The sequence below is a fragment of the Oryzias latipes genome, chromosome 4 (assembly GCF_053564925.1).
Source record: "Oryzias latipes strain Hd-rR chromosome 4, Olatipes_Hd-rR_3.1".
Lineage (NCBI taxonomy): Eukaryota > Metazoa > Chordata > Actinopteri > Beloniformes > Adrianichthyidae > Oryzias > Oryzias latipes.
The window spans coordinates 4550269-4569959 of record NC_136240.1 but is presented as its reverse complement, the minus strand read 5'-3'; the positions used below and the strand labels follow the sequence as shown (position 1 = coordinate 4569959).

Here is a 19691-nt window from a genome sequence, read left to right as displayed (position 1 = left end):
GTGGAGAAGGCCTGGATCTCAGTCTCTGCTCTAATTCATCCCAAAGGTGTTCCAAAGTGTTCCCACAAGGTTGGGAGCATGGAAATGTCCAAAATGTTTTGGTATCTTGAAGCATTCAGAGTTCCTTTCACTGGAACTAAGGGGCCAAACCAAGTCCTGAAGAACAACCCCACACCATAATTCCTCCTCCACCAAATTTCACTCTCAGCACAATGCAGTCCCAGATGTACCGTTGTCCTGGCAACCTCCAATCCCAGACTGGTCCATCAGTTTACCAGATGGAAAAGTGTGATTCATCACTCCAGAGAAGGCGTCTCCACTGCTCTAGAGTCCAGTGGTGGCGTGCTCTACACCACTGCATCCAATGCTTTGCACTTGGTGATGTGTGGCTTGGATGCAGTTGCTCTGACATGGACTGACTCTCTGCGTGCTGTACTTGGACTAATCTGATGATCACATGATGTTTGGAGTTCTGTAGCAACTGACTGCAGAAAGTCAGTGACCTCTTTGCACTATAAGCTTCTATGTCTTCCACTTCCTAATAATTGCTCACACAGTTGATTTCTTCACGTCAAGCTTAAATGGGATTTTCTGAATTCCCCTCCTCCATTCTGTCTCTCATAGTTGAAGTTTAACAATGATAAACACTACAGACGTCTTATCTTTTGCACAATTGGTGGCCAACTAACCCTTGTGCTATCCTATGGGGACCAGATGACCCGGTCCTTACATTGGTGAAGAGGATTTCATGTAATCCATGGACACCAGTGAAGATCACAAATCATTGAAAAGAAAGGTTTAGCGCACTGTCTAGTGGGTCTAGATGACCCAACTCCCAATGTTTAAGTGCCTAGGATAGCACAAGGGCTACATAACCCCCCCCCCCCCCCCCCCCCCGGTCAATCTTCAGAGGTCTGAAATACTTTAGTAACATTAAAAATCCACAAGGGGGCAGTAAAATTTTAAATTAAATTCACAGACATTTTGGAGACTCAGACTCTCAGAACATCATTGTTCTGGACATTAAGGACATGTAGGATAAGAAACAAAAGAAAAAAGATAAAGTACTAGTACCTTTCGGTATCGTTGCATCAGCTTTTCCAGGCTCTCAGGATGGGCCTGCTTGCCAATGTTGGGCTTGTAGACGATGAAGTTCTTCCCTCTGCCTTGCTCAGCCAGCAGCACACATGGTTGGCTACCTCGCAGCTGTGGGGGGGGGACAGTTTAGTCTAGTTTAGTTCTAGACCAAACCCTGGTTTCAGCAGGGTTCATGGATCCTCAGGTCTTACCTTCAGGGAAAGATAGAATCCCTCATCACTTCCACTGAGATTGAGCGATTTACTGTACGCCTCTTCCCAGGGCATACCTCTGTCCACACTGATCTGCAGACAAATAGATTTAAAAAAGAAACATGTTACAGTTTTACTGCCAAACTGAGTCTTTTTTTTAGCTAAGCCCGCATCATCTACAACAACACAGGCCGGATAGAAACTGTATCTGTCAGAAGAAAATGAAATCGCTTTATTAACAGATCAGACCATAAAGCTTTAACACAAAACACAAGAAACCCGTATTTTCACACCTTAAAAGGTTTTACAATATTAGGAGCATTTAAAATAGCTTTATGCATATCAGCAATAGCTGGAGTGGCTCTAAACTCTCCAAAATTGCCAATGGAGTTAGATCTGAGTGAGCTTTGTCTTAACATCAGTGCGGGGTGTTGTTTGCTTGCAACTCGCTGCAAGATGGTGGCTTCTCTTTGAGAGAACGCTTTCAAATGTCAAAAGTACGTTAGCCTGTACTTGGCATCTAATAGCACACAATACCAGTAATTATCTTGTGCAACTACTAGCTGTGGTGGCTCTGCAGCCGTGGGCTTTGTCACATAACTGCAGGCTGCCAAGTGTCATCGCTCAAAGCCCCACCCTGCTAATGAAGCTGATAGCTACACTCACCTGTTGGGTCAAGCAGCAGTTTGCCAATGAAACATTTTGCTTCTCACTATGTCCTTCAGTCAATCTTTATTCATTGAGCACCTTTATATGCACAGTAATACAAAGGGCTGTAGATTTGATAGTAAAAATGGAGACTCCACCCCTCCCCTCATTGACCTCTGAACCCCTGAAACCCAAACATGTACGAGGGTGCAAGACTTCATCTATAACTCTAATCATCATACAAGAAAGCAGATGCTCTTTTGCACTAGTTAGATTGCTGTTATTCTTCTTCTTATAATTGTTATTTTATAAGCTGCTTGCACTGTGGGTCGAGAGGAAAGTAATTTAATCTGCGCTGTATGTCATGTGTGTGCAGCATATATGACAATAAAGCTGACTTTGACTTGACTTTGAAAATGAGTTTGAAAAGGAATGAAATACTGGAAGGATGTTCCTACCTTATAAAGAACAACCTGTCCATCCTGGGGATTTCCAGGTGTCAGGAAGGTTTCCTGCAGCTCCTCATAAATTTCATCGTTTCCTGGGGCGAGATCTGCCAGATTCAAAGGACACAGAATGAAAAAAGACATTCAAAGAAGAAAGACTCAGTAAAATACAAAGCCCACACATGGACTAGCTGATTTTCCAGGCTCAGGTCATCTGTTGTCATTCACTTTACTAAACTGGTTGTTTAGAATCTGTATAGCCTTTCGTTTCTGTGCATTTAATGTCTGTGTACTGAAAATCATAAAATGTAATGAAAATAAAGATTATTTTACATTAAGATGAGGTCACTGTACCTAGGATTCCCATGTCGTACTTTCCTTCCTTCTTGTCTTTTTCAATCAGGTAATCAAAGTTATCAGTGAAGTATTGGAAAAGATAATTCTGCTTATGAACTTCCAGGCCCAGGATGCGGTTCAGGAACTTGGTGATGCTGCAATCTGGGATGGAAAGCAGAAATTTAGAGCTGAAAGCTGAACACAGCTGATAAACATGCTACAGTGGCAGCCTTTTCCTCAGGTACCATACCTTTCTCTGTATTGATTCCAAAGCGAGGTTCCTTACAGAAAATGCCCACATCCATCATTCCCACCTTCATGTCTGGAATTAGAGAGGTGTTATTGTGGCAAATCACAAAACACTACCAGCCAGTCTTGTTCTGAGACAAGCGGTGCCCAACCTACCTCTGAAGAACATGGCATCCCCCTCAGGGTACCCTTTGGGAGGGGGCACCTTGTTATCTATGTATCCGAGAATAGCTTTGGTGATTTTATCTAAAGCCTTTGTACCATACTGCAGAGAGGAAAGTCAAAGCAACATGAAAAACTCAAGCTGTTTAAAAAAAAAAGACATTTTAATCACATTTAGGTCTCATTTCCAGAGCTTGCTCATTTCACCCACCTTGTTCTCAAAATTGTACTTGCTCAGATCTCTGGACTCCGTTGCTCTTCTGTCTCCGTGGGTCAATGCACCCTGCACAGCAAACAAGTCAACAGGTCATCAACCTGGACTCAACCTGGAGACTTTCCAGTGATGCAAACAGGAACACTATTTGGTTTCAGATCATTTTTGTAGAACAGCTAAAGCTCTAGTAAGGACTACAGGTCACATCATAGAGCTGACTAAATGCATCACATGGTCGAGTTTTCGTTCAGTACCACTCTCCCTTCCACTGTTCTCCATCCTTGTTTGGACAGAGAAACTCCCCCTTAACCCTTGTGCTATCCTAGGCACTTTAACATTGAGAGTTGGGTCATCTAGACCCACTAGACAGTGCTCTGAACCTTTTTTCTTCAATGATATGTGATCTTCACTGGTGTCCATGGATTACATGAAATCTTTCCACCTTTATCCACCTTTGTCATGGTAGGGAGAACACGTCAATGTAAGGGTGGGGTCATCTAAGATAGCACAAGGGTTACGGCCGTGTCAAACAGCCACTACGTACATTTTGTGCATTTTCCACGTATGACATTTCAGTCTTTCATGATACATGCGTGATAATTCACAAGTGTTTCTTGTGTTCGTCATTCGTCGATGTGAGCAGATGTCCGTCGAGGGTCTCGGACAGCATGAATTCGGTTTTGATCTGTTCAAAATTTTTGGTCGGTGGGAATTATGCAGTTGATGCGTATTTGTAGTTTATACACAATTATTGTGGAAATGTTAAACAATTGTGCAAATTTGTGGCTTTCTACGACTTTTCACGTATGTACCACTGATGTATAACTTTAATATCGCATATATGGTGCACGAATTACATTAAAATTACATAATTGACGCATAAATAACTAATAAATTGCATATAAACAGTGCAATAATCACACACGGTTCATGTTCTACGTTGATTTAGGTTTTCTTTGCGTGGTTTCTTTGTACTTTTTCCGTATTTTTTAAATGGTTTTGTGGTTATACGTCTTAGGGTAGCTTTGACACATAAAGATCCACAACTTCTCTCACTTTTTCCACGTAGATTCACGTATCACCAATTTTCATAAGTGCAATATGCACAAAATGTACATATATGCTGTGTGACACGACCTTTACACGTCCACCTTTCTCACTAGTGTCTGTCCCACCAAACCCTGAAGTTTTTGTCACCCCCCCCCACCCATGAACAAGTTATGTCAATGATTCAATAAAGTTCATTGTGTCAATAAGTTAAGTTAATGCAGGTGTGCCTGCATTAACCAGCGCCTCAGCCTTCCAGCAGCTTTCTGCATGGATTCTCAACAAGCAGATAAAATGAACACAGAGGTTTTCCTTTCAAACGCACATGCTAAATGAGTCTGACAGTCAGACTGTCTGCAGACATTTAAATATCCAGGTGACTTCATCAATATTGTAGAAAATTAAACAGTCATTGAATGTGATGTGCAGCAGGTAAGTCTTGAATTGTAAGAAATGGAGAGCTATAACAAAGTTTGGCATCTTGGCAGAACGTTTTTACGCAGCCTTCCTGGAGCTGAAAGCAACCAGAGCTACCTGGCTGTTCAGCTGAGCCGGGTTTGTGCGTGTTGGGTGTCTCCTATCACTTCATCAGGCAAGCAGCCACATGAAATGTGAGCCTTTCTTGATACACATTTACCACCCTGGGCTGATAAAGCATGGAATGACTTCCCGGAAACCACAATTTCCAAGGAACTCTTCCAGCATTTTCTCTGGAGCAAGTGTCACGCTGTGTCGCCATGGAAATGAACGACTACAAGGGCAGAAATGCATCAATAATGATGGAAAATAGGGGTAGCCTAATAAATCATCAAGACGTGCTCTTTTGCTGTTCCACTGTGAGCTGGAAAGACTGAGCACCTCCTGAGGGTTGTGCAGAAAAGGGAACCAGGAGGAAAAGAGGTTCTGTGGAGTGCCGTCAGGCCGGGGAGATCCCACAGACGGAGGACAGCTGGGGAGGCGAGAGGAGCAGGACAAACGCACACCGACACACACTTTTCTTCTCTGTCCTCGTAGAAGAAGGTGGAAATGTTTGTTCTCCTTTAAGATACAACTCTTCCTAATAGAAACAGCGCTAAAGAAAGTGGCTGGCTGATGTACTCACTAAGCTCTCCAGCCTTTTAGCCACAATGGAAGCGAACCGCCTCTCTCCTGCCAGCTCAGAGATGAGGAAGATGTACTCCGGCGCTGTCACCTGGTTGGACCGATGAGTTCGACCTGGAAACACAACGGGAAGAAGTCAGTTCCACTTTCTGCTCAATCTGGTTTTTCGGTAAGATGAAGACCAACGCCTCCCAAAAGCAGACACCCACAATGCCTTCTCACTTTTTGGTTGAAAGCCTTGAATGTGATGAACAGTGATCCCTCATTCTAAAGATAACCTGTAGTAAGTGAAATACACAAAGTGTGTTTTAAGGCTGTAAAACTCCTCACTACACACTGCATCCCCGTTCTCTCATAGAGACATGAACATTTTCACACTTTTCTCTCTGGTTTAAACTCAACATTCTAACTTTCATAGAAAACTAAGTCCAGTATTAATGAATGAAAACTAACATTTGATCACGATTAAAGATTTCAGTAAATCTGTCAAACTAGACGCATTCTGTACAGGAGACATGACATAGAGGAGACTGATTGACAAGGTCTACAGCCAATCAGGACGCAGAACACAAGGCGCTGTTTAAAAAAAAAAGCATGGAAAACTGACAATGAAACCGCGAGACCGCAAACGCTGAAGTGTGATATAGCAAGTGACCGCCGTGTTTCTACAACGAACAACAGAATGAGGAAAGTCTACGACAGAACAAGACTGACTTCTTTTCAGCAACACAAGATAATTAATCTCAATATCTTTTGATTGAAAAAGAAAACAGTTTGAAAATGCAGAAAGCGAAGGGAACGCCGAACAACAGAAGAGCAAAGCCTGTTTGCTCAGAAAGAGGATCCTCCTGTTTGACGTGTTTGACTGTTGTGAACACAAACAGACTTTTTCTGTAGAAGTCGTGCCGTGGCAGAAAACGAAGCTCTTTGTTTGCTCGACATCTGACAACAATAGCAACATTTAATGTAGAGTTTGAGTGTGGCAGCGCTAGCATGTAAAACTCTATTATTAATAGAGTAGAAGGAAAGAACACTTCAATGCGTTTGAACAAAGTCATGATGAAGAATCAAACAACTAGTGCTGATACTCTGAGGAAAATTGGCTAATTGAACGTCTTGTTCTGAAGCATAACTTTTGTAATGTCGGCAGTGTTAAAGCAAGACTGTTTTTAAGGTGGTCGTTGCTTGTACAGTGAATCTGCTCTGCAGAGCCCTGAAGGAACAGCTCCCAAACTCGCCTGACCGGTCTTCCAACAGGTGTCATCATCTACCAAGTCACTTGCTAATTTATGAATTATTGCATTCAAGCTGCCTATTAGTGGTCATGTCACAGACTTATTCAGCTTTATTTCCAGACACAGACAGCAGCATCCTGTATAAAAACATGCAGGCAATCTTTCCTGCTAAGCAGAAGCTTAAAAAAAGTCATACGTCAGTTTTCTGTGAAACAGCTTTAACAGGGAAACACACAGGCCTTTCTCAGCCCTGCTAGCTTTGAAAGGCCCATTGTCAGGTTCCATTTCCTGGCTTACCAAACTGCTGAATTGCCCGGTCTGCACTCCAAGGCAGCTCCAGAGTCATGTGGACCCTGCGCCTCTGATTCTTCACTCGCTTGTCTGCCTGCAGGGAAATCCCAGAGCTGGCCGCCTCAGAGATGATGGCCACCAACTGCAGAAAACAGAGAAGGGTTATCAGGACAGTCATTCAGAGGAGGGCTGTAGAGAGAAGAGGGTTAGCGTACCTTCTCTCCACTCATGAAGCGGTCCTTCTCCTTGATGTTGATGTGGTCAATTGTGGATCCCTGTTCAGCCCTCGACTCGTAACGGACGATTCCATCGGGACGTCTCACCACGCGACCCTTACGACCAGTCATCTGCAGGACCAGACGCCACTTACAACACGTTCTGGAGAAAACTGCTCTCAACCCCAACAGGAACTGAAAGCTCAGGTACTAGCTGAAGGCCCATACCTCAGAGACTTTGTCTGGTCCTCCAAATTTATCAATTAGCACATCCAAGGTATTGAGAGGTAGTTCTTTTCCCAGTTCTGCTATTTTGTTTAGAAGGTTCAGCTTCATCTCTTCTATCCTGGCTATGAGGGCAAACCAGAGGAGAAGCTGACTGCAGAAGTCTTGCAGGTCAAGTCTGCACATGGATGTGCTGACAGAAGGCCTTACCAGACTGGCAGTTGGTTTGGGTGACAAAGATGACGTCGTCATTGTCCTGCAGGGAATCTGGGGAGGAGTTGGAGTCAGTGTCTATGCCGTCAGAATCACTGCTACTGTCATCACTTATGTTGATCACGCCGCTCGTGTCCACAAGCGGCTTGGCCATCTTAGGCTGACGACCTCTTGGTTTGCCTGATTGGTTTACAAGACAAGATACTGGAATATGAAAACAAAACACCAAGAATAAGTAAAGGAACATGTGAATCTTTTATTAATAAAATGAATAAAAAGCCAACTGTTAAAGAAGGCCAGCAGAAAAGTCATAAATGCATAAGTAAATACAAATACATTTGCTACATGCAAAGATAAAACCTGTGACCACAAAGGAAGGCATTTCCTCTTACGTTTTCTCTTATTCCCCGGGGCTTTCTCCCTCCTTTGTTTCTCAGAGGGGAAATGCTTTGTTACAAGAGACTGGAAGACTCCCCTGGAGAGAAAACAAGGGGGGAGAGAAAAGGCTTTGACTTGATCAAAGAGAAATCAAAACACCACATGGGAGTCGTGACAGATGCACGGCACATCCAAGATGTCAGGTGTAGACACACAGATGAACATACTGTTATCTGATCTGATAGAACCAGACTCAAGGCCTCAGAGTCAATCAAGTTCAGAGAACACACTGCTGCTCTGTTTCCTTATTCCTGAATGACTTTTTTACAGGTTAAACAGAATCTTGAAATAAAACCAAAGCGTCACGCAGCCACTACCTACAGGTTGTGCATATTACATGGATGAAAGTTGCTCATATGTGAATTTATGTGAAAAATGTGAAAGAAGTTGTGGTCTTTTACATGAAATTTTCACAGATGTATCACAAATGAACCACATTACAACCACGGAGGAAGTACGAACAAACCACGCAAAGAACACGTAAATCAACGTAGAACATAAACGGCGCGTGACTATTGTCGACTATTGCGCTGTTTATATGCGATTCAGTAGTGATTTGTGCATCAAGTACGTCATTTGAACATGATATGATACGGAATGTAAAAGTTATACATCAGTGGTAAATGTGTGAAAAGTCTGTTAGACACAAGTGGAACGATTGTTAAAAGCCACAAATTTGTGTATGGATCTCACAAAAACCAAGCACAATTGTGTAAAAACTACGTTAAATAATCATAAACAGCTCAAAACTGAATTCATGTTGACACCCATTGGCCGAAACCCTCAGCGGACATTAGCGCACAGCGACAAATGACAAACGCAAGAAACACTTAGGAACTATGTATATTTAGTATGTGTCACAAAAGACCGAGATTTTATACATGGAAAATGTGCAAAATGTACATGGTGGCTCTGTGACACGACCTTTAGCTTCCTGGCCTTCTTCCTGGTTCCTGTGTGTGTAGTGAAGATGCTAAAACCAGCTGACGGTATGTGACAGAGAGACAATGAAGTAGAGCATTTCCTTCACTCACTCTGCTGCAGAGACAAATCGGTCCAGATGCCCGTCGTTCTCATCCAAAACCTCTTTGGTGCGTGACTCTCCTGTAGACTGCAGCCCAATGACAATGCACTGAAGAGCCAGAGGAGAAGTGAAGGTAAGACACTAAATCTTCTGACTTAAGCCTTAGGGAGACTTCTGCTCTGCACTTTGATATCAACATCAACTATCAGAGAACCTACAGTCTTTTCCTCTCTGTGTTTTATTACAGTTCAGATATTAAGATCAGTGGTTCTGATCCTGAGCTTCTACACACCTTCATGGTAACTGAGTACTTGGGTTCCACTGCTTTGTTCTTTCCTGACCTCAGAGTCCGTCGGCCTCTAGCCTTTACATTGGCTTAAGGCTTTGGGGTTTGTCAGTCAGTTCAGCACCAGTTGTTTGTTGAGTTTTATGTCCTGAATATGGGTTTTCATGTAAAGCCTTGTCTAGGGTAACAAACTTGGTTTCTTTTTGCATGTACGTTGTGGCTTTCAGCTGTCAGTGTGAACTTTCCCTTCCATCATTTGACCCATCTAGTCTGTTAAATATGTTTTAATTGAGTTTTAAATTCTTACAAAGTAGCATGTTTGCACTGCTTAACTTCTAACCCCCCCCATCAAGACCACACAGCAGAAGGATGAGAGGAGTTGGTAATTCTTCTGCTTGGTTTGACACTGTGCAGGTAGGACAGAGGTGTGGTGCAGACCTTTCCTGCCTCCAGCTCCTTTCGGGCCAGCTCCACCAGGCAGCGGACCTTGGCAGCAATGCAGAGATACTTGAAGAAGCGCTGGTGAGCTGACCAGAACTGCCCCCACAGAGACTTCCTGCTGACCAGACCCAGCTCGTCAGCTGCTCGCATGAACGTTTGCAGAGCCTCCGCCCACTAGACACACAATTCAGATGGGGTTTGTTTTTCTTTTGTTTGAAAAAGCTGAACAAGACAAGCAGAGCTTTTGGGAACGGTTTGAGACTCACCAGTTTAGCAGCCTTGTTGTAAACCTGCTTAAAGTCGCTGTCCAGACCGATCTCTTCAATCCGGAACGACACACCTGAGAAGCTCAGCTGTCTGGCGATATACATCCCGCTCACTTTCATGTCCATGGCGACAATCTCCATTGCACCAACACCTCTGCAAAGACCAAAATACAATATTTCACTTATGGAACCATAAAACAGAAAACCTTTATGACTCATGGGAGCTTGGAGACATAAATGGGTATTTCCTCTTACATACCTCTTCTCAATGGCATGCAGGAAGTCTTCAAAGGTTCTGAAGGGTGTGCCCTCTCCCCAAATCCCCAGGCGACTCATATAGATCATGTTCTTTGGCTCAGAGGCACCTGACAGAAGAAAAAAAAACACGTTCTAAAGGAAATCCTTGTTTTTTTAAGGCGCCTGATGACACGGCAGCTCACCTGTCGCACTGGCGTACACGACTCTGGCTCGTGGCAGCTTGTTCTGCAGGTCGAGCACTGCCTTCCCCATCTTTGTAGACGTTGCATTCTTGGCCTTGTGGCATTCATCAAAAATAATCTGTAGTGGTGAAAGGTCAAGGGCAAACAGAAGACACACTGTGGAAGAAGTCCACTCTGTCACGTTAGGTGGTTCAGAAAAAAGCAAACTGAATGTCGACTTGGAACGTAAAAAAAGATACAACTCCGTCAAAGTCTGGCCTGCACCAGTCGAGGATCTGCTTAATTCTTGTGCGATGCTGCCCCCCTGCTTGGCTCTCTCCTATCAGCGCAGAGTAAGTGGCAAACAGGACTCCTTCTGAGGTAGCTGTGTCTCCATACTTTATCTGCCAGAACATTTCAAATATCTTATTTATCTTCTGCCTGATGCATCGACAGTGCAGCAGCACCTTTTCAAAGCCCTTACCTTGTTCAAGGCATGGACAGGAATATTTGGTGCGTCTATGTCTTTGAGATCTCTCTCTGCATCAAATTTCAGATCATTGGATATGCTGAACCTAAAGACGGAAACAAAAAATCAGTCACAGGTTTTTTTTATGAAAACTGTCCTGTATGACAAGAGCAAACAAGTGGACAAAAGTCATTTCAACAGACTTCATACCGGTCATTAGTTTAATAAACATGAAATCATAAAGAACATGAAGTCATAGAATTCAATAGGAAATGGCTAAACTAAACTTAACAGACTAAACTATTTTATTTGATTTTTTTTACCCTTAGACCCTCCTTCTTACGGATTCCGTAAAAAAAAAAGAAGAAACCTCAGAGGTGTCCAAATGTAAGAGGGATCCTCCATCAGGACAAACAGGCGATGTAGCAGAATTAGCTTATCTAACTCCACAACTACTTGTTTGAATAGATGGGACTGTCCCAAAGGATGGTTGAGGGTTAAATTCCTCAGCTTTGAACATGCCGAAAATGTCCGTAAAGTAGGCCTTAAAGTTGAATTGCGCCATCTGGACTTAAAGTCTGCTTTCTTTGAAGCGTTTTGCTGCTCACAAACGTTTCAAAGAAAGAGGACTAGAAGTCAGGGGTGGGCAATTATTTTTGCTATGGAGCCTTATATAGAATTTCAATCTCATCTGGTAATGCCTGCGGGGACAGATCGCTTGTCGCTGTCGTGCCTTTCGGTGAGCGTACTGCAGCCAGCTCCTCCGTGATCTCGCTATCCCACCAACGAACACAATTACCTGCGCCGTGTAAAGGACATCACAGCTCTCGTTCAGAACCAAGGAAAAACAGTCCAAACTCGCCACTCGACTTTTCAGCTGAGGTTCCAGATTTCCCGGGATGTCCTCGATCCTCCTCGTCACGGTGCGCCCGGACAGCGAGACCTTTGATTTGCTGCACAGCAGTTCTTAAAGATCCCGCACACAGTTTAGGTGCTCTTTATAGACTGCCGATCTTGATCTGCTCAAATCTGACGAAGGCTGGAAATGTGTTTGTTTTGTAATTTCTTAGAAACCTAATGCTGAACGTCCAGGTCAAGCAAAGGGACGTTTTCGGCCCCTGGGTCGGACAATGCCCAGATCTGCTTTAGGTCCAGATGCTGTGACTTCCATTCAAGGCGTCACCTGGATGATTGAGAACCTTACAGACTTGACGTCTATTGTTCCTGTTGTACTCATTATGTCAGTATAAGCACAGGCGCTCTCATGTCGATTCTCACATAAATGCTGGTCGCTTTAGGAAATAACTAAATGTATTCTGGCATCACTGTCAGGGTTTTTCTTACCACAGTGCTTTTTTCCGCCCTTTTAGGTAGTTTTCAAGAATGATTCCTGCCACAGTGCGCCCCTTTCCAACGCCCGCCCCATCTCCTATGAGGAACCCCGCTCGCTGGTTGTTCTGAAGTATCACCTCATGTTGCTGAAGAAACAATGAAAAGACAAACACACGTATGAAGAAAGAGTGCCGCATGTTTGCCAGTGGATTATGTGTGGAGCATTCTGGGTACCTGGCAGGCATAGATGATGGCCTCCAACTGCAGAGCAGACAGCAGGCCACTGTTAATGGTCGACTCAGGTATAGACAGGGTGTATGCGATGTCAGGAGGAGGGACACTGGACAGTGTGTTGGTTTCCACCACTATGTCAGGATGAGAAATTCCTATAGTGGCTGAAGCGGGAACAAGAGAGAATGACGTGTAAACAATTTAACTGCAAGACTTGCTCAGACAAAATGTAGAAGAGCATATGAAAGAGAAGAAGCTGACATACATTTAGAGGGTTTGTACTCAGCATACGTGTCAACATGTCCGAGTTCCTCTGTCTCCTCCACCTCAGCATCCTCCTCCTCTTCTGCTGGTGGCTGGTTTGTCTGAGGCGGAAAAAGACCAGAAACCTTCTGAATGTAACGGATCCAAGGAGGAACATGGTTCAGCGATAATAAAGGGATCATAGTTTTGACAGAATAAATAAAAGCTTGAAGTATGAATGAGAAAATGTGGAAAAAAAGTGGATTGTGGGTGGCAGAATGTTTTATCAGAGACTCAATCTTTTCATAGAAAAAAGGTAAAGTCATTCAAGGGCTATTTATTTTGTTAAATTACCATCAAATATGTATTTATACGGAACATTGCTTCCATTATCTGTGGTTTACAGACGTCCAGATAAGGCCGTAATCATTTACATTTGCATTCAATTTAAACATTGTCCACATATTCCTGTCAGATTGTGTTCAGAGGGAAACACAATCTGACCTTAAACTGACAGGAAAGTGAGAGAGTTTGCTTTGTTTCTAACATCAGAATGCAGGATTTGGTTTGACTACCTGGAATCCTAAAGGTGGAGTGGTGATAATAGCATTTATTTCTTCCAAACTGGTCAAGCCGTGAAACTTGTTGAAGCCATTCTGCTGTCAACAAAACATACGGTAAAAGAAAGTCAACTTAAATCAACACAAGAACCAATGGGATACAAACTGAAAACAGATTAAAAATCAAGAATTAATTGTGTGTTTTTCTCTCCACATGAGTGGTCACTTCATTGATGTTTTATGGAGTGGCAATGGGCAAAAAGTGATTTGTTGTCTGGCATTGAAAAGGCAGCGAGTCTAACAGAGGAGATAAAACGGTGGCATGTCTGGAAACATAATGGATGAAATGAGGGCAAAATGAAAAGCCCAACATAAAAGGCTTTCAGAGAGCAGGAGAAATAAATGGATTCTGATTATATCGAAGATATCTCTGGACTCATCAAATTGAACAAGAGTTGTACAGCAGCACGGGAAAGATCCAGGCGCCGCACTGACAAAGCTGCCTTCCCAGAGTTACAAAACAGCAGTGTTGGTAGAAACAACACACAAATAACAGACAATAACACAATTTACCACAGAAATGTTTTAGGCTTTCAACACTAATGTCCATTTTCTACAGTCATATTTTAATAAACTGGGCTTCACCATGAACTAAACGAAGCCCTCAAGACGGCAAAACAGTATCAAGGTACTTCTACTTGTTGGTAGGATTCATGTTTAATTCTGAAGTGGTGATTCAAGATTTGAAAAAAGGGCTGATATTGTGAAAACCAAAAAATATATATATTTGTTGGCTTCAGCCCATACAATTTAGATTCTGACATGTTTGAAAATAGGTCTGTAGTGCAGATTTACATTTAGCATCCCAGTTTCAGGGAGTTTAATCACCCAGGCTTCTAAGTGTGTAACACCAAGTAATACAACAGGCGTGATGAGCAGCTTCTGTTATGAAATTCATTTCACTTCATAGAACTAATTATTTCAAACAAACATAACTCACAACCAGCTCCTTAAACCAGCTTATTAAAATATGACTATCTGTTCAAGTTAAATGAGACTAAAATGCACAAACATAGTGTTTTGCACCAACATTTGACAAAGGTTCTGGTTTAAGCTTAGCTGAAGCAGAAGTGACGTCATTTATTGCAGAAGAATCAAAAGAAATCAAATGAGACGTGACAGGGAGATAAAACAGCCTCAATCTTTCCAGGATGAAAAACCTTAGACCATCATTGTTTGCTAAAGTCTGTCTACCTTTGTGAGAACAAGCATCAACTTATTGGAAAAGGTCTGCGGCACACAACCACAGGTAGAGAGGTTGGTTTAATAACTAGTTTTTTCTGCTAATGACTTCACTACTGACCTCTAAATGGCTCTGTGCTGGTGCAGTGGTGGTACTAGTGTTGACGTCCCAGAGCCTGGGGACCGAGTCGGCCGTGGTGATGAACGGCTGGGTATCAGCATACTCTGACAGAGAGTCAGCCGGAGAAGAGAACAGAGAGTTTGTGGAGGGGTCTTCAAAGCAGGACAGGTCCTGAGGACAACAAGAAAGGTTCAGTCAGAGAAACACCTTCAGAGTGGGAGTAACAGCACGGTTCAGGTCCCCTCACACTTCAATCCAAATGCAGAGAGCTGAATGAGCACAGGGCCAAGAAACACTGGAAACCAGTGTGCTGCATTCATTCTGGATTTGAGGGGGAACACAAGCCATCAAACGACATCTAATCACACACAGATGTGTGTGAGAACACGCGTGTGAAAAACCAAGCAAGGGACAAACACAATAAGACTGTTTGTGTCACTGCAGCCGTGGCCCCCATCCATCCACGCTCCTATTCATATCCTTTCCAGACCGTTAGGATGCCGTGTTCTTTAACTAGCCTTTCACAGGCCCCCCCGGGCCTCAAAAGATTTATAAACATGGATGTGGGGAGATGGGGGTAGACTGGTGGGGGGCTGTAGACAGCCACAAAATAAACAGAGCAGAGGCTGCCATTGGTGTGGGAGTATGGACCTCTTCATTTGGTGGCATGGGTGTGAGAGCAACTGTATGCCTTTTATTTGCACACTTTGAGCCATGTGTGGAGAATCCCACCCCCCCCATGTCCTGCTCTTCCAGAGGTCATGAGGAAATGACCCCCATATCTTTTCATTTGACTACACTAGATCTTAGCAAACACTCTAATTTCAGGATTATACTAGATTCCTTTAGCAACATTTCAACAAATCTTTTGTTTTAAGGCGAGAAAAGCTTTAACATTAGTTTTTATTAGACAAAAAAGACAGAATCTGTTCCCAAACATGGCTCACAAAATGACATTACAACCCATTATTGTGTGTGCGGCATAGCAAGCAAAGCACAACTTCCTGTAATCTTGTACTTAAAAGCAAACCAAAGACAGATTATGACTGAATAGAAAAACATCCGTTTCTTCCAGTGTCCTTCTACTCCAGATAACTATATTTATGCATATTACAAAAAACAGATGAGTTCATTAATAAATGCCATTAGTGCAGAAGATACATACTTCTGCCCTTTTTGATCCTAAAAGTAATTTTATCTGCAATTAACCCTTGTTCTATCCTAGGCACTTTACCATTGGGAGTTGGGTCATCTAGACCCACTAGACAGTGCTCTGAACCTTTTTTCTTCAATGATTTGTGATCTTCACTGGTGTCCATGGATTACATGAAATCTTTCCACCTTTATCCACCTTTGTCATGGTAGGGAGAACACGTCAATGGAAGGGGGGGGGGGGGGGGTCATCTAAGACAGCACAAGGGTTACAGATAAATATTTACCAGGGAAACAGACAGTCCTGACAAGGTGTTGCTAACAAAAGTGCAGAACCTGTGCTGACATCTGTCGTAGTCCGTTAGGTTTTAGCTGAATCTGTTTCACAGGCAGGAGAGGATGGGACTTGGAGTTTTAAGTGTCAACATGACAGCATCATTGGGGAATGGGGCAGTGAGGTAGATAAGCAGCAGTCTGACTGCATACTGAGTACACTAACATACTTGTGTCCTTTCTTTACTTCTTTTATTGCTACAGAAATAAACTTTCCAGCCCTAGGATGCAAAAACCCCGTATTCAAAAGACGTTTACTTGAATGGTTTGCTCAGATGACCCTATTTCTTGGTGGATCTTCCTGATAGTGATGACGTGTGCCCCACCTTCAGCTTGTTCTTTTTGTTTCTTTCAAATTCCCCCACATTTGTGGACGCATGTGTCTTTCCTGTGGGCATGATCAGACATGAATGCTGCTGAAAGACTCAACAAAGTTCCTCCGGGATGCAGCAGATCACAGCCTGGAAGACCCATATTTGTGGTGGAGCAGCACTTCTCTCCTTGTAACACACAACCACATCTTCTACATTTCTTTTGTCGTCTCTGTCATCATCTCTCATCAATGTCTGTTTGCTCTACACCTTGCTTTCTCTGCATTTTTTGATAAAGAAATATTAGGACATGAGGCAGGAAGGGGAAAAAGGGATAGATGTTTTCAGAAACATCCTTTTATGGAGCCACAACTAGAAATTCTCAAAGTACAAACACAAAGTGGACACAGAAACTGTACTATTAGGTTAAAATATGCTTTGAAAATATCAAACAATAATAAGGACCTGAAATGTTTACTCAAAATGTTGTTAAAAGCAGGTAGTCTTTGTGTTTTTTAAAAAAAACAACGATTCCTGATGTTTTGGATGGAAATAAATAAAGTAAAGTCTACTCAGAGACTGCAGCAGGTTTGCTGGTACTAACCGAGGCACGTTCAACCTCTGAACCCTGGTAATCAAGGTGACAATCCAAGCGTAACAGAGGCAGCAGTGTTTGGACTGCGGCCGACCCATACCCAAGGCTACTTCATTCACTGCTCCTGTGACTGGATCCTGCCAAGCAGAGATAAGGCTTAAATTCCAACTCTGATGGTAATCTGGCTCCCTCCAAAGCACACAGGCTCAGTTATAAAACCAGCCCTCCTGCCTTTCCTCCGCCTTTACATTATTCCTGGTATGCAGCCATCAAATGATCTCTTTTCTCCAAGATTTATTTCAGCACAGTAAATAAGTTCAAACAGCCTGTTGTTTTGTTGATGACTTCTTTTAAAAATGTTAAAGTATTTTAAAGCCAAACACGTGTTTCTACTGTCATTTGTTCACTCTGGTGTTTGAACCTGCATTACATCGTCCACTCATGCTGGTTTTTTTTGTCCAAACCCAGATGAGGTCACACTTGTCCATGTTTGATGCATGTGTGTTCATGCTGCCTGTTGCAGGCACAAAACACCAAACAGCTCCAACAGGCTTTTCAGTTCACATCATGTGCGATCAGCTGAAAGGCTAATGAGCGCTTGTGCTTATAGGTGATGGTAATCAACCCTGAGAACCACGACACGAAAATGCCAATATCTTTTAGGGAACTAAACTAAAACAGTTTACAATAATGACTTTAAATCAATACTACCCTCATTAAAGCATTTAGTTAATTAACTAACTTACGAGCTGAGCCAAAAATATGTATGTTAGCAGAAGGACTTCTGGCTTTGCCTTCAGAGAAGTTAGGAGCAGCCGTTTCTAATCTAATGCAAACAGCGGCCGGACAGTCACTATGATAAGTGCAGTTACTACCATAGAAGGCAGAGCAGCAGCTCCATAAACCATCATTTATATGGGCCTCTATCTATTCAAGCGGCTCATCTTTGCTACAGTAAGATCTGCTTTTGATGCAAAGTTATGATTACAAACACAACGATTGCCATTGCGTTTACTTCCTGCATTTGGTAAATCTCAGCTCAGGTCTTACCCCTACCCTTATGGTGAAATGACACTCTCAATTGTTTCATCCCTGCAGAACTTCCTGTCCACATTAAAAAAAAAAAGTCTTTAGCTATGAAAAACTATCACAACCACTTACTGACTGACCCCCATCATTTGAAGCAAACAATCATCTCTCACATGTAAGATTTTACAGGCCTTTGGTTTTGTTACTACTATACACTGAAAACCACTAGACATATGAGCAGCAGCATCAATTTCATGCAAAAACATCAGTTTATAGACTCAAACCACATCCTGTTTAACTCACAGACCTGTGTTAGGGGGGCTGTCGCTCATTGGATCAAACTGCCGTCTATCAAACCGTTGGTCAGGGGTTCAGATCTTTGAACAAGATTCTTGTGTCCGCTTTCACTTCCGCTGTAAGAGAACTGTAAGTCCCTCTTGTCAAGTGTGTGTAAAACGCTTCAGCACAAAGCCAAAAAGCCAGTCTTGAGCCAGTGCAAGTGGAGGGCTTTCCCCTCCTACGTATTGCCAGCTTGGCTGCCTTTTCGAGGCCAGGAAACAAGTCACCATGGCTTTCTACTCACCCTGCACAACCACTCACATACACAAACAAGCTGACACCTTAAATGACCTCACCATCCCAACTACATATTTATCTTATCACTGGACACTCTCATTCACTCCCAGCCTTTAAAGTTCAGGACCCCCCCCCCCCCCCCTTTCCTGCCCCGGATAATCTTCTTCCAGGGTTCTTTTATGTTTACTTCAGTTTAAATTTTCCCACAGAACTCAGTTCCACTCAGCCTAAGTTAAACCTAGCCAAACCCCTCAACCGTCCCAGGATATTAGAAATAACACCTAAAATTTCCAAACACTTCAAATAACAAAAGAAAGCAAAATGATATTTGTCTGGTGATTGGAACAATAGAACACCAGAACACGCCTAAGATTTAGACATTAACTCCACGAAAGCTGGCTGACAGTAAATGCATGGATGGAATGGGTAGCACAAGACAGTTACGTCACCTTTGCCCCCCCAATGATCAGCTGACTGAACAACCACTAATCAACATAAGGAACTGAAAAAGCAGGGGCACTGTTTGGTATTTCATGTGTTACAGCTGAACGATGTTAAGAGCTTTTGTGAGGTGCACATTAATAACAGCAAAGCTCACAGGAAAAACTACAGAACTTCTCATTAACCCCTCTGACCAATCCTCTGATGCCTCTTCGCCCCTCTAGGGACTCTGGGTAGTGCAGTTACACTTCATGATCAGACTTCTTTGTTTCGCCTGATGGCCCCAGTAATGAAACGCATCTTATGTATGGAAATAGATTGTTCATTGAGATTGTGCCTTATGATCCAAAAAATTTGGACCATAAATTCATGCTGCTGCCTAAACTAGGTAGCCACAAGGGGACCCAAGTCTGGGTCTCCCTGTGCTGGTCCTCAGCCCGACTTTAAAAGGTTCTTCTTCCGTTCTCAGTGCTGAAGGTGAATTTAGGTTTTTTGTGTGCTGACGGCTTCA

General features: G+C 43.0%; 1 protein-coding gene across 6 annotated transcripts in view; it reads right to left on the bottom strand.

Moving 5' to 3' along the window:
* sbno2b (strawberry notch homolog 2b) overlaps positions 1-19691 on the bottom strand; it is a 67867-nt gene that overhangs the window by 11791 nt on the left and 36385 nt on the right. For 2 of the 6 annotated variants that reach the window (XM_023953942.2, XM_023953943.2), the window contains 25 exons: positions 14744-14914; positions 13396-13479; positions 12843-12942; positions 12581-12741; positions 12359-12492; positions 11030-11120; positions 10806-10949; positions 10567-10684; positions 10386-10491; positions 10127-10280; positions 9858-10034; positions 9144-9241; positions 8064-8146; positions 7669-7875; positions 7462-7583; positions 7234-7365; positions 7025-7160; positions 5494-5606; positions 3342-3413; positions 3125-3233; positions 2970-3041; positions 2738-2881; positions 2396-2490; positions 1290-1382; positions 1075-1206 (listed from right to left, as the gene is read on the bottom strand). In XM_023953942.2, coding sequence (XP_023809710.1) covers positions 1075-1206; positions 1290-1382; positions 2396-2490; positions 2738-2881; positions 2970-3041; positions 3125-3233; positions 3342-3413; positions 5494-5606; positions 7025-7160; positions 7234-7365; positions 7462-7583; positions 7669-7875; positions 8064-8146; positions 9144-9241; positions 9858-10034; positions 10127-10280; positions 10386-10491; positions 10567-10684; positions 10806-10949; positions 11030-11120; positions 12359-12492; positions 12581-12741; positions 12843-12942; positions 13396-13479; positions 14744-14914 — 3048 coding nt within the window. The remainder of the gene's footprint in view (positions 1-1074; positions 1207-1289; positions 1383-2395; positions 2491-2737; positions 2882-2969; positions 3042-3124; positions 3234-3341; positions 3414-5493; positions 5607-7024; positions 7161-7233; positions 7366-7461; positions 7584-7668; positions 7876-8063; positions 8147-9143; positions 9242-9857; positions 10035-10126; positions 10281-10385; positions 10492-10566; positions 10685-10805; positions 10950-11029; positions 11121-12358; positions 12493-12580; positions 12742-12842; positions 12943-13395; positions 13480-14743; positions 14915-19691) is intronic. The other 4 variants (XM_023953940.2, XM_078945504.1, XM_078945505.1 and 1 more) reach the window with 4 other exon arrangements.